Consider the following 16,842-nt stretch of genomic DNA (forward strand, 5'->3'; position numbering starts at 1 on the left):
CTTAATCTCTACTCCTATAAAATAGAGAGTTGGTGGTGATGGTGTGCCTGCCTTCGGGCCGTATATACCGTTTGATCTTGAATGTAAGGTTGAGATTGAGACCAAGGCATGTTGTGGAGACCCAACCACCAAAATAGGATAGTGTGGAGGTTTCTCCTTCTCTTGTGAGACAGATTATTCTAGAACCCCCTCCAAATTTCCTTGCGCTGGAGTTGAGTTGGGCGAGCGTCACACAGTAAATCGGATTTGGATTAAGATCTTCCCTGCATCATCACTTCTTCTGGATCTGGCCGTGCAAGCTGCCGGAGAAGGAGAACAGCACACGGCGATCGATACGGATAGAGTCAAAGGTGACAACATAATTTGGCCAGCACGGTCCACGGGAGGAGGTGCTTATGGCGGGGACGGACTTCTTGCGTCATCCCGGACCCGAGGCCGGCCGGAATCGGCGTCGAAAGGTGCTGTGGGAAGAGCCTGGTGTGCGGCGGCAATCATCAGGGTCGGGGAAGACGACCGCGGTAAGGATGTAGTGGTGGCCGAGAGGCAATGCTGATGGGCGCTCCTGTTCCACCTCGCCGGCGTGAACCACCTGCTGAGCAGGAGCAGCGCGGGACCCTCGGGAGATGGAGATCGACCGAGCCGCGACAGGCAGCGGTCGGGAGCAATTGGGAGGGGGCGACCGGGAGCAGCGGAGGCACAGCAGGCAGCCGTCGGGAGCAGCGGAGGAGTCGGCAGTCGGCGACCGGGAGCAGCGATTGGGGAGAAATGAGAGGAAATCGATTGGGGGCGTTCAGGTCCTTATGGCGCTAGCGTCCGCCATGAATCAGGCAACCGTGCTTGACGTCCTAAGCCAGCCTTGAACGGCCCGCCGCATGCATATCCTTGAACGTCCCGATGGGCAGCGAGCACGGCAGCGAGCGGACGAGCTGGCTGTGGCGGGCGGCGCGAGGGTCGGTAGGCTGCGCGCGCGACCTATACATGCAGAGCCTACACGACCGTCGGCTACTACAGGTTCTTCGCGTACAATGGCGATGGCGACATGCTGGGGCCTACACGCGCCGCTTCGGAGAAGTGAGCAGCCCCGGATGTCAGTTGGCAGTGCAAGGTCGCTCTTGCCGGCGCCGGCGTAGCGTTTGGCAGTACCAAGGGGCATTTCCGTCCCTGCATCTCCTAATTGTCTCTCTCTCTCTCTTTTTTTTTTTTTGGAGGGGTTCCTGGCATCAGGGAATACTTCCTGGTTGATTAGCAGTACCCTGCGAGATTCCTGGCGTCAGGCTCTACAGGGACGCAAAATCATGCATCGGCCGCTTAGCTGCTTTTGAAGCGATTGACCCGTGTTGCCGTCCATATTTGGTGCCTCTAATTAGCGCTCAACATTGGAATAGAAGTCGCTTAGTTGACCTTTTAATTTTCTAATCTTTATTTTTTTCCCTAAGGGCATGTACAATGGAGGCAACACCTTAGTGCTGCCCCAGCCATCCACATAGATAATTTTGAATGAAGCTGTTGGTGTGTGCCACAATCATCCAATGGAAGCCACTCTGTGTGATGTCATCATCTTACTTTTTCTCTGTCACCTACTTTCCAACACATGTAATCTCCACTACATTTAAACATTATCAGCAACCATTTAAATCAACTGTATCAACAAGCATACACATTGAAAGTTATCAGAAAACTTGATTTCCAGACAAAAATTAGCAATCTTGATATCCAAACAATATCAACAAGTATGCCTTGTTCAGGACACTGAAAATCTCACAGTAATAGCACAATCTGAAGGTTTCCAAATACTCATGAAGGAAAGATTTGTAAACACAACACTCATATCATATTTATTCGAAGTTCAAACTGAATTTGTCGGTTATCCTTTGATCCTTCTCATTCCGAGAAAAAAACATGTCTCACATCTTCTTTGCTTCCTTGCACATGAAACCCTCCATTGTTGCACATATCTGTAGAACATCTACATATATAAGAAGGAAAAAAACATGTTAGAGTATAATGTTAGAGTATAACATGTCACAAGCTATGTGTGGCTAGACCGCTAGAGCATTTAATTTAAAGGAAAACAGGAGGATCCTTTGGTTCATAGGACATGAAAAATGCAAGAGTAGGAAAATCAAAAGAATATGATAAAATCGATAATAGTGAAATGAAATAATAGGATTATTTTTTAAGTTGCTTGTTTGGTTTGCAGGAAAGAAAAAAAATTAAGAATTCTAACTAGAATGGCTAAATTGGCAACCGACAATAGTATATTTGAAAGTATAAAACTTTGTAGTGGCATGTTTTAAAATATGAAAATAGTAATGCCATTTCTCAATGCCAAAATTTTTGTAGTGGCATATAGTACAAATTTGTACTAAGTGTACGTCAATTAATTTGGATCCAAGGGGTATCAAATTTACACCTAAATCTGATAGTAGACTTCTTCCTTAGTGATATCCTGGCGGGAAAGATGGCCGTGTCGCCTAGGCCTGTGCTCCCGTCCACCGCGGTAGGATGTCCAGGCTGCCATTGCCAAGGACAACGAGCCGTGGTCGTTTCATGCAGCCGGTGCTGATGACGGACACCAGCGGCGTCAGCGGGAGATGAGTATCCCGTGTTTATTCCGACGAGCATTTACAAACTCTAAACTATACATATTATCGTGACCAGACCGTCCCGTATCATATCTCCACTTCCAGGGATATGCTTGACCATGTCAAAGCTCATGCCCCAGGTTATTCGAATTATCTAGAAGGTGAGCTTTAAAATTTACTCAATGTGTACTTATCAATAGTATGTCATCACTTTGATTGATGTCTTCGTACATCTTTTATTGTTCCGTAGGCTCTAGATACTTAAGTAAACAATTTCCACCCAATCTTTTATGATTCCGTAGCATAGCACGGGCATCTTACTAGTAATCTCTGAACGGCACACCTGAGTGGAGTGAGCCAGAGCATGCCGTGAGCCGAGAACGCGGCGAGAGCCCCGGCGAGGCTCGCCATCATGGCGATGTACAGGTACTTGTCGCACGTCCTCCGCCGGTGCGCAGACACCGTGGCTGATGGCGTCGTGCACGACAACGAGCTCGGCCCAGGCCGCGCTGAAGGTGAAGCTCGCCAACAGGAACAGCCACTCCCCGGCGACGAAGACACAGCCAGGCGTGGACCATCAGCACCACGAAGACCAGGATTGTTTCACCGAGTAGGAACTCGCTGAAGACGCCGGGAAATTCGCTCACTAGCTCTCAGCCGCACACGCTTTCTAAGGTAAATGTGCATGCGATGCATTCTATCGTGACATTCACAGCGTATCGGGCACACGTCGCGTTACAACTCTCTCTCCCTCACTCGTGTCGTACGGGAACGCACGGCCAAAGTCCAAGCTGGAATACGTACAGAGACTGTTTTCCAGCATTGTGCTGGCCTCATGTGGATCATGCATGTTTTTTTTGTGTGTGCTAGTGATACTCGTGTCCCGGCATTGTCGTTCTGATGATGCGATGCTTGGTAGCGTTTGGGTTTGGGTACTAATTTGAAGCTTGGTAGTAGTTTGTAAAAGACCATCTGATTTCTTCACTGGTGGAAAAACAGACTTCCGTCCAGCCCCATAAGTCGCGAAGCTGTAGGAACCGCGACTAATGGGACCTTTAGTCGCGGTTCTGAAGGTGAACCGCGACCAAAGGCCTGGGCCCAGGGCGCTCGGTGGCCAGCTGGCGCACGTGAGGGTCTTTAGTCGCGGTTGGCCAGGACAACCGCGACTAAAGGCCTTCGGGCACCTTTAGTCACGGTTTGCCAGGCCAACCGCAACTAAAGCCCCTCCCGTATTTTTTTGAATTTTTTGATATATTATTTGTATTTTTAACATATTGAATTGAATTGAATTAGTTTTATTTTTCTGAATTTTTTGATATATTATTTGTATTTTTAACATATTGAATTGAATTAGTTTTATTTTTCTTAATTTTTTGATATATTATTTGTATTTTTAGAATTTTGAATTGAATTAGTTTTTTTTTCTTTAGTCGCGGTTGGCCTGCCCAATCGCAACTAAAGGTGGTTGCGCGCGGGAACGAAAAACCCGCCAAAAAAGTCCTTTAGTCGCGGGTCGCCTCCCCAACCGCGACTAAAGGTTACCCTTTAGTCGCGGGTCGCCTCACCAACCGCGACTAAAGGTTTCCCTTTAGTTGCGGGTCGCCTCCCCAACCGCGACTAAAGGCCCTTTAGTCGCGGGTCGCCTCCCCAACCGCGACTAAAGGGGGGGGGGGGGGCTATAAATACAACCGCCCGACCCGTCGCCTCCATTTCTCTGCTCGTTCTCTGCCGCGCCGAAGGCCTGCCGCCCTCGCCCTCGACGCCGCCCGCCGTCGACCTTGCCCTCGACGCCGCCCGCCGTCGCCCGCGCCCTCGACGCCGCCCGCCGTCGCCCGCCGCCCCCTCTCGCCCACGTACGGCGCCCGTCGCCCCCTTTCGCCCTAGTACGCCGCCCGCCGGCCTCCCTCGCCCACCGCGCCGCCTCGCTGCCCTCAACGCCGGCGGCCGGCCTCGCCGCCCTCAACTGCTCTACAGAGCGATGATCGAGAGAGAGAGAGAGAGAGAGCAGAGAGAGAGAGAGAGAGAGAGCAGAGAGCAGAGAGAGAGAGAGAGAGAGAGAGAGCAGAGAGAGAGAGAGAGAGAGAGGGAGGGAGAGAATTTTTTAACTAGTTAATTAACAAAAAAAACGGTAAAATTTGATAATTAACAAAAACGGTAAAATTTGATAATTAACCCTAAACCTGTGGCGGCCTTTAGTCGCGGTTGGCCAGAAGAACCGCGACTAAAGGTCCTCCGCCCCGACGGCCGCCTGGCGCCCACGTGGACGGGCCGTTAGTCGCGGTTCTTAAGCAGCCGCGACTAAAGGTGGGGGGCTTTAGTCGCGCTTATTTGGTCGCGGTTGCGCAACCGCGACTAATGGCAGTTGCGAACCGCGACCAAAGGCCTTTTTTCCACCAGTGCTTTACGTTAAATCACGGAGTGAGAGCATCTACAACTAGACCATCCATATCCTAGGCAAAACGACCCGGACGGGCTGTGCGGTCCGTGTGAGGATGAAAAATCATCAGCCAATTGGGCTCCCAATATCCGGCCCAAACGCCTGGACTGACCGACACTCCTCCTACCAAGCCCATTTCTAGGACGGATATAGAGACGCTAGGACGCGGACGCCGTGTTGGATTGGCCCGCTAGGGCGGGCCCGCGCCGTCCCCAGCGATACTCTCACAAATACCACACCCCATCGGAATAACCCTAGAAACACACTCTCTCTCAGCCCACACTCGTCTTCTTCGCTTCCTGCATCTCCTCCGGTTCATCCCAAATCCTTCCTCTCCCCTCAGTCATGGCCAACTTTGGTCAGGACTTTGGCAGCGAGCTCGATCCCATGGACTGGACGGTCTCATGAAGGAGGAGGAGGATGACGGACTAGAAGTAGCTCGCGCTCGAACATAGACACCGGCCGGGAGCTCGAGCTCCATCACATCGGTCGCAAGATCCTCCACCTCGCGCCGGTGGAATGCGGGTCGCCCGTCCCACGCCCCACATCTGCCCGCCCCGCTCCGCGCTGCTCCAAATCTGGAGCGTGGGCGTCTTCCCTTCCCCTCCAGTGCCAGCACCACCCAGGCAGCGATGGGTGCTCGTGCCCTGTGGCTCCAGTGTGGATGCGCATGCCGGATCGGAGGTGAAGGCGGCCCCGAGCGCGCCACGGTGGAGCCCAACTCTTCCTACCAACGGGTGCGCTCCGCCCCCGTCGACCCGGAGGAGGTGCTCCTCTACAAGGTCATCAGGTGGTCACTGACCACGACGGTGATCGACGCACGGCGCATCCAGCGCAAGAACGCGAAGGCCCTCTGTGGGCTTGAGCCATCCGAGCATCTCGCCGGGAGAAGGAGACCGCCACCGCGAAGGCCGCCCGCCAAACGAAGGAGCAACAACGCCTTCTTTGCCGCCTCTCCGACTACATTCGTCCACATCGGGGAGTGGCACTACCACGGACGACGACGACCCTCCCGCTGCCAACGCGTAGACGGAGGATATGTACCGCCGCCGCCGACCGCAAGGGCAAGGGACCGGCCAAGATGAACTCCGGCCGCCCACCTAGCCATATTTTACTTGTTTTATTGTTGTTTTAGGTTGAATTTGAACTATCTTGGCCCTTTCGGATGAACTAATTACATGTCCGGATTGCTTAAGTTTTATGCTATTTCCATGGTTTTGTCTGCAATAGGATATTCAAATTTAGTGTTTGTGGTTAAGGATAGGGCAAATTGGCTAGTGTCCGTGTACTGCCAGCGGAACACGCGCGCCCGTATAGGGCACCAAATTAGATGCTTTGAGGCCTCACTTTTGCTAGAGAGAAAAAAAACCTACATCGACCGTGCAGCGCAGCACAACACACGGGCAGCAGATACGGTCGATAGCGGCAATAGGTGAGCGGGGCGGCTCACCCTCCTGAAAATCAGGGGGGGGGGAGGTTTGTGATTGGTTGTTAGATGGAAGGAGCGTGTAAAAGCGTGTAAGTCTTTGTATGTCTAGCATTTTTGGGTCGATAGAAACCGCTTGTAGGATGCAAGCACCCTTCATGTCACATACTCCGTAACTAGGCTGGATGACGAGTGAGCTGCGAGCATGTGCAGCAGGCGCCACCACCTCCTTCCCTTCTCTTATCAAGTTTCCAAATCGGTGAAAGCGCCTAGGACGACCGGCGCGGCAAAGGTGTTAGCACACATTTGTAGAAGAGAAACGCCATTGGATCAAGGCAAGGGGAGGTGGTAGTGGGATGCATCAAATGCCATTCCTACTTCTCTGCCTACCTACCAGTGTACGCCACACACCACACCAATCGGATCATTCGTCCCGTTCGAGGGCTCTCTCACGGCGGCGCCGCGCGCATGGCTCTAGGCAGCAGGCTGGAGCTCCTCGTCGTCCTCTCAAGATGCGGCAGCTTGATACTCGCTGGCACGGCGGCGGCGGCCATCCCCGGCGTGGCCAGCCTACCGTTCCGGGCCAAGCAGTTGAGTCCGGCGCTTAATTTGCTCCATGTTTTCTATATTTTGCATTTTGAGGATGTATTCTTCTGTCCCTTGCCCTGCTAGCCCGGTCATGTACTGGTTGCGCTCTCGTTGTTCAGGTTCATGTGGCACACTCTGTCCTTCGGAGGCATCCTGTGGGGTGCGGCGCTGCTGCTATTCCAGTTCTTCTGGCTGTGTTTCGACGACTTCGAGCCGGGAAGTGTCGCGCTCCTGGTGCTGATCGCCGTCGACTGGGGCGTCGCGTGCCTCAACGCCGGCTCGGCGTGCGCCGCCCTTGCCGCCAACCACTAGGCCATCCAGCACCAGTACAAGGCCTGTGACCCGGGGTTCCCCGTCTGCGAGCGGTGCCTTACTGTCGCCGCCATGGTGTGTACTGCCGGGGCTCTCGCCGCGGTGTCGGCCCTCGGCATGCTCCGGATCCACAGGTCCCGCTTTGCCCCGGCTCAGGCGCCCTAGTCCCCTGCCTCATGTTCTTGTCAACGCTTAGATTAGAGCCACCCATGGAAGTTCTGGCGTTAGGGTTAGACATTTAATTAGCAGACGTTTGTTCTTTTGAATTTGACGTGGTTGACTTCTGTTGCCTGTAAGAATGCGTTATGGAGATCAAATCAATCTGGGTGTCGAACACATGCGGCACTCACTCTTAAATCTTAATGTGGCACCGAAAGCAGACCCAAATCTTCTCCACCACTCGCCTCAGACATCCTCGCCGGTGCCGCACCGTCAGTGGCGTTGCGATGGCGTGCGGCGAGATGGCGTTCACGCGCGCCCGGTCACGTGCACCGCGGCGTAGACACTGGCCTTCGAGATCGCGTAGGCGAGATCGCGCATTGCGGATGATGCTGCCGCTTCGGCGGCTCGGCGCCGTGCCGCTCTACGTCGAGGTCGACGGCTGCGGCGATCTGCGCCTGCTCTCCTCCCTGCATAATACAAGCACGGACAGAAATCATTCGGAGTGCTCTACTGTGCTACAAAAGCAGAGTCTCATATTACGTACCTGAGCACGAGTTGCACCGCGACGATGACGTGCGGCGGAATTGCAAAGAGCATCTCACCTGCGCGTGCGAAAAAAAAGTGTTTTTAGCGCGCGGGCCGGTTCGGCGCGCTCCAGCAAGCGTGGAAAATCCGGCGCGAAAAAAAAACTGCACGCGCGTGAAAAAACGGCGACGCGCACGGCAGTTTTGGCGCGCGGCGTCGGACGCGCTCTATAAATCCACGCGCGCGAGCCCACCAACCGTCGCCTCTCTTCCTCTTCTCCTCGTTTCTGGTGCCTCACCGCCGCCACGACCTTGGTCCTCGCCTCCAGCGCCCCGCCGCCACCTCCAACGCCTTCTCCCCTGCCGCCGACATGCCGCCGCATGCCCAGAGCAACTCCGGCTACCGCGGCGTCTGCGCCCGCCCCTACGGCTTGTATTACGTGGAGATCCGCTCTGGTGATACACGTCTCGGTCTCTGGACGTTCGAGAACGCCCAAGAGGCAGCCCGTGCGTATGACATGGCAGTGTGATGCCTCAACCGGCCACATTCGCAGATGAAATTCTTGGACGTGCGGCGACGTGGAGATCCGCTCTGGTGATACACGTCTCGGTCTCGGGACGTTCGAGAACGCCCAAGAGGCCGCCCGCGCGTATGAAACGGCGGCGTGACGTCTCAACCGGCCACATTCGCAGATGAATTTCTTGGACACACGGACGCGCTAGCAGGCGCAGGACCTCGCGCGTCCGCGGCGGCTAATCACCGACGAGGACAGCCATATCCAGCGTAGGCGGGAGCGCCGCCTCCTCATCGCCGAGGCGGACGAGTACGCCATGGTGGAGTGGCGCCAGCGCTTCCCGGAGGTTGTCGCCGCCGAGAACGACTTCTGGGTGTAGAGGAGGGCACAACAAGCTGCGGATCGGGCGGACAGGCGTGCGCGGAAGGCACTGGCGATAGCGCAGTGCGAACTGGGATCTGCGCCGGCCTTTGACGACAATGATGCTCGGTGGGATGGCGCATTTGTGTCATCGGACTACACCACCGAGGAGGAGGACGACAAGAAGTAGTTTTATGTAGTATATTTGCATCGTAGTATCGTTTTTATCTATTTTTATTTGTATCGTATGCACTAGCTTGTGGTGTTGGACTTGAATTTATGCTATTTGAATTTTATCGATATGTTGTTTCATATTGTTCGTATGTGTTGCCGAGCAAGTGCCTGCTGGAGCTATGGCTCCGCGCTTTTTTTTGCAGCGCCTGCTGGAGCAAGTGCCCTCCTGTATGCAAAAAAAGGCTATTTTCTTACAATAAAAATAATTTAGCGCGCCACGTGTTCTGCTTCTGTTGGCAATGCTCTAAGTCTTTGATGTGTCACGTAGCATCTCACACCGTCCATGATCTTATTCGGATGCGATAAAAACATGCATCAGGGCACAACCACCCAATAGCCTGAAAAAACTGATGAAGCATCTCGGAGTCTACCATCTAAGGCTGGTCATAGTGGGGTGTAACTTATAGTAGTGTCATGCATATGACATTAGTCTAAGTTACTATCTTCATAGTGCAAAGTAACATAGTAGTAGCATCGTAGATGGCTTCATTTATTAGCTTGTAGACTCATCTTCTCTTGAATAACGTTATGTTACAGTAACATATTAGACTACCCACAGTGGGAGTAACATATGTGGTAACATCACAGATATCTAGATCAAATTGATGATGCGGCAAGCACTTAATGAAGAAAGAGATACATGTAGTAACATAGCTAGTTACTAGTAGCATGAATAACATCACACATGCATACCAAGGCAAGATGAGTCTATAACCTAATAAATAAATGGTTGTATGTCATCACACATATGTTAGACTAGCTACAGTGGAGAGTAACATAGAGTAGTAACATATATTATATGTTACTACTCTATGTTACTACCTCCATAATGGGTAGTAACATAGAGGTAGTACCATGGAGGTCGTCACTTATTGTTTTGTGGGATTTATAGTAGTACTTTAACTTTGTGATCTAGATGCGGCTTGTATCAAAATTAAATTTTGTTTGCTAGTACGCATAGATAAATACAAGAACACAAATTCGAACGGATCCATGATAAATAATAAAGTGCCGATATAATATAATTAAACTATATAAAACATATATAGCAATACATGGATCAAGTCTCGACTATAATCTATTGTCATCCAAACTTTTTCCATATATGCTCAATCAAATCATTTTTCAAAGCCTTATATGTCGGACGGTCACGAATTCTACGATCCCTTTCAAGTACCTCGGCAAATACGGGCATGTCACCGTGAGTAAATACCGATGGGAAAACAATAGAAGAGCCTGCTTCCTCATCCAAATCAATCATATTCCCTGCCTCTTCTTTGCCATCCTCGACTATCATGTTGTGTAGAATGATGCAGGCTAATATAAGACTACCCACAGTGGGAGTAACATAGGTGGTAATATCACATATATCTTGATAAAATTGATGATTTGGCAAATAATTAATGAAGAAAGAGAGACATGTGGTAACATAACTAGTTACTAGTAGTATGAGTAACATCACACATGTATACCAAGGCAAGATGAGTCTATAACCTAATAAATGAATGGTTGTATGGCACCACATATATTAGACTAGCCACAGTAGGGACTAACATAGAGTAGTAACATGTATGTGTTACTAGTCTATGTTACTACCTCGGTACCTCCACAGTGGATAGTAACATGGAGGTTGTCATTTATTGTTTTGTGGGATCTATAGTAGTACTTTAATTTTGTGATCTATATGTGGCTTGTATCAAAATGAAATTTTGTTTGCTAGTACGTATAGATAAATACAAGAACAGAAATTCAAACGGATCCATGATAAATAATAAAGTGCCAATATAATATAATTAAAATATATAAAAGATATATAACAATACATGGATCAAGTCTCAAACATAATCTATTGTCGCCCAAACTTTTTTCATATATGCTCAATCAAATCGTATTTTAGAGCCTTATGCGTCGGATGGTCATGAATTTTACGATCCCTTTCGAGTACCTCGGCAAATACTGGCGTGTCACCGTGAGTAAATACCTATGGAAAAACAATGGACGAGCCTGCTTCCTCATTCAAATCAATCATATTCCCCGCCTCTTCTTTTTGATCCTCGACTACCATGTTGTGTAGAATGATGCAGGCTAACATAAGACTACCCACAATGGGAGTAACATAGGTGGTAACATCACAAATATCTAGATAAAATTGATGATGTGGCAAGCAATTAATGAAGAAATAGAGACATGTACTAGCATAGCTAGTTGCTAGTAGTATGAGTAACACTACACATGCATATCAAGGCAAGATGAGTCTATAACCGAATAAATGAATAGTTGTATGACACCAAACCACAGTGGGGAGTAACATAGAGTAGTAACATGTATATGTTACTCGTCTATATTACTACTCCACAGTGGGTAGTAACATGGAGGTTGTCATTTATTGTTTCGTGGGATCTATAGCAGTACTTTAACTTCGTGATCTATATGTGGTTTGTATCAAAATGAAAATTTTGTTTGCTAGTACCCATAGATAAATACAAGAACACAAATTCTAACGGATCCATGATAAATAATAAAGTACCAATATAATATAATTAAAATATATAAAACATATATAGCAATACATGGATCAAGTCTGGAATATAATCTATTATCGCCCAAACTTTTTTCATATATGCTCAATCAAATCATTTTTTAGAGCCTTATGCGTCGAACGGTCACGAATTCTACTATCCCTTTCAAGTACCTTGGCAAATACTGGCATGTCACCGTGAGTAAATACCGATGGGAAAACAATCGACGAGCTTGCTTCCTCATTCAAATGAATCATATTCCCCGCCCCTTCTTTTTCATCCTCGACTATCATGTTGTATAGAATGATGCAGGCTAACATAAGACTACCCACAGTGGGAGTAACACGTGGTAACATCACAAATATCTAGATAAAACTGATAATGTGGCAAGCAATTAATGAAGAAAGAGAGACATGTAGAAACATAGCTAGTTGCTAGTAATATGAGTAACATTACACATGCATATCAAGGCAAGATGAGTCTATAACCTAATAAATGAATGGTTGTATGGCACCACACAACCACAGTGGGGAGTAACATAGACTAGTAACATGTATATGTTACTAGTCTATGTTACTACTCCACAGTGGGTAGTAACATGGAGGTTGTCACTTATTGTTTTGTGGGATCTATAGTAGTACTTTAATTTCGTGATCTATATGTGGCTTGTATCAAAATGAAATTTTGTTTGCTAGTACGCATAGATAAATACAAGAACACAAATTCTAACTAATCCATGATAAATAATAAAGTGCCAATATATATAATTAAAATATGTAAAACATATATAGCAATACATGGATCAAGTATTGAATATAACTATTGTCGCCCAAACATTTTTCATATATGCTCAATCAAATCATTTTTTAGAGCTTGATACGTCGAACAGTCACGAATTCTACTATCCCTTTCAAGTACCTCGGCAAATACTGGCATGTCGCCGTGAGTAAATATTGAGGGGAAAACAATCGACGAGCCTGCTTCCTCATTCAAATTAATCATATTCCCCACCTCTTCTTTTTCATCCTCGACTATCATGTTGTGTCGAATGATGCAGACACATAATATGATGGAGATCGCCCTGTTGAGGAACATAGCATGCAATTTAAAAAAAATCCGACGATCACGCAAGATCTATCTAGGAGATGCATATCAACGAGAGTGTGTCCACGTAGCCTCGTAGACCGAAAGCGGAAGCGTTAGTTAACGCGGTTGATGTAGTCAAACGTCTTCACGATCCAACCGATCCAAGTACCGAACGTACGGCACCTCCGTGTTCAGCACACATTCAGCTCGATGACGTCCCTCGAACTCTTGATCTAATAGAGGGTCGAGAAAGAGTTCCGTCAGCACGACGGTGTGGTGACGGTGTTGATGATGTGATCCGTGCAGGGCTTTGCCTAAGCACTACGACGCTATGACCGAAGGAGTAAACTGTGGAGGGGGCCACCGCACACGGCTAAGACAATTGATCTTGTGTGTTCTAGGGCGCCCCCTTGCCTCCGTATATAAAGAAGGAGAGGGGGAGGCCGGCCGGCCCCTGTAGGGCGCGCCAAGAGAGAGGAGTCCTACTAGGACTCCAATTCCTAGTAGGATTCCCTTTGGTGGATGGGGGAAGAAGGAAGGGAGAGGGAAAGGCGGGTTGTGCCCCCTCCCCTAGTCCTATTCGGACTCCCCATGGGGGGGGGGGCGCACGCCACCCCCTTGTGGGATGTCCTCTCACTCCCCTATGGCCCATGATGGCCCATTGCTTCCCCGGGGGGTTCCGGTAACCCCTCCGGCACTCCTTTTTACCCGGTACCTCTCAGAACTCTTCCGTTGTCCGAATAACATCGTCCAATATATCATTCTTTATGGCTCGACCATTTCGAGACTCCTCATCATTTCCGTGATCTCATTCGGGACTCCGAACAAACTTTGGTCATCAAAAACACATAACGAATAATACAAATTGTCATCGAACGTTAATCGTGCAGACCCTACGGATTCAAGTACTATGTAGACATGATCGAGACACATATACAAACCAATAGCATAACTTGGATGCTCATATTGGCTCTTACATATTCTACGAAGATCTTTATCGGTCAAACCGCACAACAACATATGTTGTTCCCTTTGTCATCATTATGTTACTTGCTCAAGATTCGATCATCGGTATCATCGTACCTAGTTCAATCTCGTTAGCGGCGAGTCTCTTTACTCATTCCGTAATGCTTCATCCCGTAACTAACTCATTAGTCACATGGCTTGCAAGGCTTATAGTGATGAGCATTACTGAGAGGGCCCAGAGATACCTCTCCGATACACGGAGTGACAAATCCTAATCTCGATCTATGCCAACCCAACAAACACCTTCAGAGACACATGTAGAGCATCTTTATAATCACCCATTTATGTTGTGACCTTTGATAGCACACAAGGTGTTCCTTCGGTATTCGGGAGTTGCATAATCTCATAGTCAGAGGAACATGTATAAGTCATGAAGAAAGCAATTGTAATAAAACTTATCGATCATTATGCTAAGCTAACGGATGGGTCTTGTCCATCACATCATTCTCTAATGTTGTGATCCCGTTCATCAAATGACAACACATGTCTATGGTCAGGAAACATAACCATCTTTGATTAAGGAGCTAGTCAAGTAGAGGCATACTAGGGACACTTTGTTTTGTCTATGTATTCACACATGTATCAAGTTTCCGGTTAATACAATTCTAGCATGAATAATAAACATTTATCATGATATAAGGAAATAAAAATAACAACTTTATTATTGCCTCTAGGGCATATTTCCTTCAGTCTCCCACTTGCTCTAGAGTCAATAATCTAGTTCACATCCCCATGTGATTTAACACCACTTATTCACATCTGTATGTGATTAACACCCATAGTTCACATCGCCATGTGACCAACAACCAAAGGGTTTACCAGAGTCAATAATCTAGTTCACATTGCTATGTGATTAACACCCAAAGAGTACTAAGGTGTGATCATGTTTTTCTTGTGAGAGAAGTTTAGTCAATGGGTCTGCTAAATTCAGAGCCGTATGTATTTTGCAAATTTTATATGTGTACAATGCTCTTCATGGAGCTACTCTAGCTAATTGCTCCCACTTTCAATATGTATCCAGATTGAGACTCAGAGTCATCTGGATTGGTGTAAAGCTTACATCGACGTAACTCTTTACGATGAACTCTTTATCACCTCCATAACCGAGAAATGCTTCCTTAGTCCTCTTAAGTAACTAAGGATAACTTTGACCGCTATACAGTGATCCACTCCTGGATCACTATCATACTCCCTTGCCAAACTCATAGCAAGGCACACAACTGGTCTGGTACATAGCATGTCATACTTTATAGAACCTATGACTGAGGCATAGGGAATGACTCTCATTCTCTTTCTATCTTCTGCCATGGTCGGGCTATGAGTCTTACTCAACTTTACACCTTGTAATACAGGCAAGAACTACTTCTTTGACTGATCCATTTCGAACTCTTTCAAAATCTTGTCAAGGTACGTACTCATTGAAAAATCTTATCAAGCGTCCTGATCTATCTCTATAGATCTTGATGCCCAATATGTCAGCAGCTTCACCGAAGTCTTTCTTTGAAAATATCCTTTCAAACTCTCCTTTATGCTTTCCAGAAAATTCTTCATCATTTTTGATCAACAATATGTCACTCACATATACTTATCAGAAAGGTTATAGTGCTCCCACCCACTTTCTTGTAAATACAGGCTTCACCGTAAGTTTGTATAAAACTATATGCTTTAAGCAACTCATCAAAGCGTATATTCCAACTCCGAGATGCTTGGACCAGTCCATAGATGGATCGCTGGAGCTTGCATGTGATGCCCCCGATTCAATCGTACACTAATCATACACGCAATTGTGTACGATCAAGATCAGGGACTCATGGGAAGATATCACAACAGAACTCTAGACACAAATTAAAATAATACAAGCTTTATATTACAAGCCAGGGGCCTCGTGGGCTCGAATACATAAGCTCGAATACACAAGAGTCAGCGGAAGCGACAATATCTGAGTATAGACATGAGATAGACAAGTTTTCCTTAAGAAGGCTAGCACAAAAAGCAACATCTATCGAAAAGGCAAGGCCTCCTGCCTGGGAGCCTCCTAACTACTCCTGGTCGTAAGCGGCCTCCACGTAGTAGTAGGCACCCTCGGGGTTGTCGTAGTCGTCGGTGGTAGCATCTGGCTCCTCGACTCCACCATCTCGTGGTGACATCCGAAAGAACGGAAACAGGGAAAAGAGGAAACAAAGCAACCGTGAGTACTCATGCAAAGTACTCAGCAAGCAAGGATCTACACTACATATGCACCATTATCAAAGGAAGGCTGTATATGTGGACTAGGCTTCAGAAATGCCAGAATAGAGAGAAGGCCTAGCCCTATCGAAGACTAGCATCTTCAACATCTTCAAGCAGCTCCAAGCATCTTGCAGTATCAGAAGAGATAAGAGTAGCATAAAGTAAAGTAGTAGTAGTGTCATCAACCTTGCCCAGAGATCCTTCCTCGACTCCCTACGAGAAAGCAATCCCAGAGCCATACTATCCATTTCTCATCACAATCCATTTCACATCACAAGTATCTAGTTCTAGTTGTATCGGTCGGGATACAACTCCGAGCGTCCATTACCGTAGGATAGGCTACCGATAGATGTTTTCTTCCCTCCAGGGGTGCACCAACTTACCCACCACGCTCGATTAACTCCGCCCGGACACACTTTCTTGGGTCATGCCCGGCCTCGGCCAAACAATATGCTGCAACCCGACCTAGGCTTAATAGAGAGGTCAACACGCCGGACTAAAGCTATGCCCCCAGGGGTCATGGGCCATCGCCCCAGGAACTCCTGCTCGTTGCGAACGCGGCCGGTGAGCTGACCTAGCTACCTCCTTAAAAAGGCAGGTGCTTACCAGTCCAACTCGGTGCGCGCCGCTCAGTCGCTGACGTCTATTAAGCTTTGGCTGATGTATACGACGCAGAACGCCCATACTATGCCCACGTGATGGTTAGTGCTATCAGGCCAGAGACCGCTCGATCAAATATCCAAATCGTAGTGGATTAGGAACACGCGGTAACAAGCAGAGACTCACAAAAGATGTGACCCCATCCCCCGTCTCGAGGACTTGCAGCAAGGGCTAAGAAT

The 16,842-nt window shown here is 48.2% G+C and overlaps 1 protein-coding gene across 1 annotated transcript; it reads left to right on the forward strand.

The window, feature by feature from the left end:
- Positions 1-6,628: 6,628 nt before the first annotated feature.
- On the forward strand, positions 6,629-7,705 carry LOC123040750 (uncharacterized). Its single transcript, XM_044463513.1, has 2 exons — positions 6,629-7,038; positions 7,156-7,705. The coding sequence occupies exons 1-2, from the start codon at positions 6,917-6,919 to the stop codon at positions 7,346-7,348; spliced, it is 315 nt and encodes a 104-aa protein (XP_044319448.1). The 5' UTR covers positions 6,629-6,916; the 3' UTR covers positions 7,349-7,705.
- The last annotated feature ends 9,137 nt before the right edge of the window (positions 7,706-16,842 follow it).

The sequence above is a fragment of the Triticum aestivum genome, chromosome 2B, assembly GCF_018294505.1.
Source record: "Triticum aestivum cultivar Chinese Spring chromosome 2B, IWGSC CS RefSeq v2.1, whole genome shotgun sequence".
Lineage (NCBI taxonomy): Eukaryota > Viridiplantae > Streptophyta > Magnoliopsida > Poales > Poaceae > Triticum > Triticum aestivum.

Coding starts and splice junctions, on each gene's coding strand:
- LOC123040750 (XM_044463513.1), top strand. CDS start 6,917: ATGGCTCTAGGCAGCAGGCTGGAGCTCCTCGTCGTCCTCTCAAGATGC. Junction 7,039..7,155: donor CTACCGTTCCGGGCCAAGCA/GTTGAGTCCGGC, acceptor CTCGTTGTTCAG/GTTCATGTGGCACACTCTGT.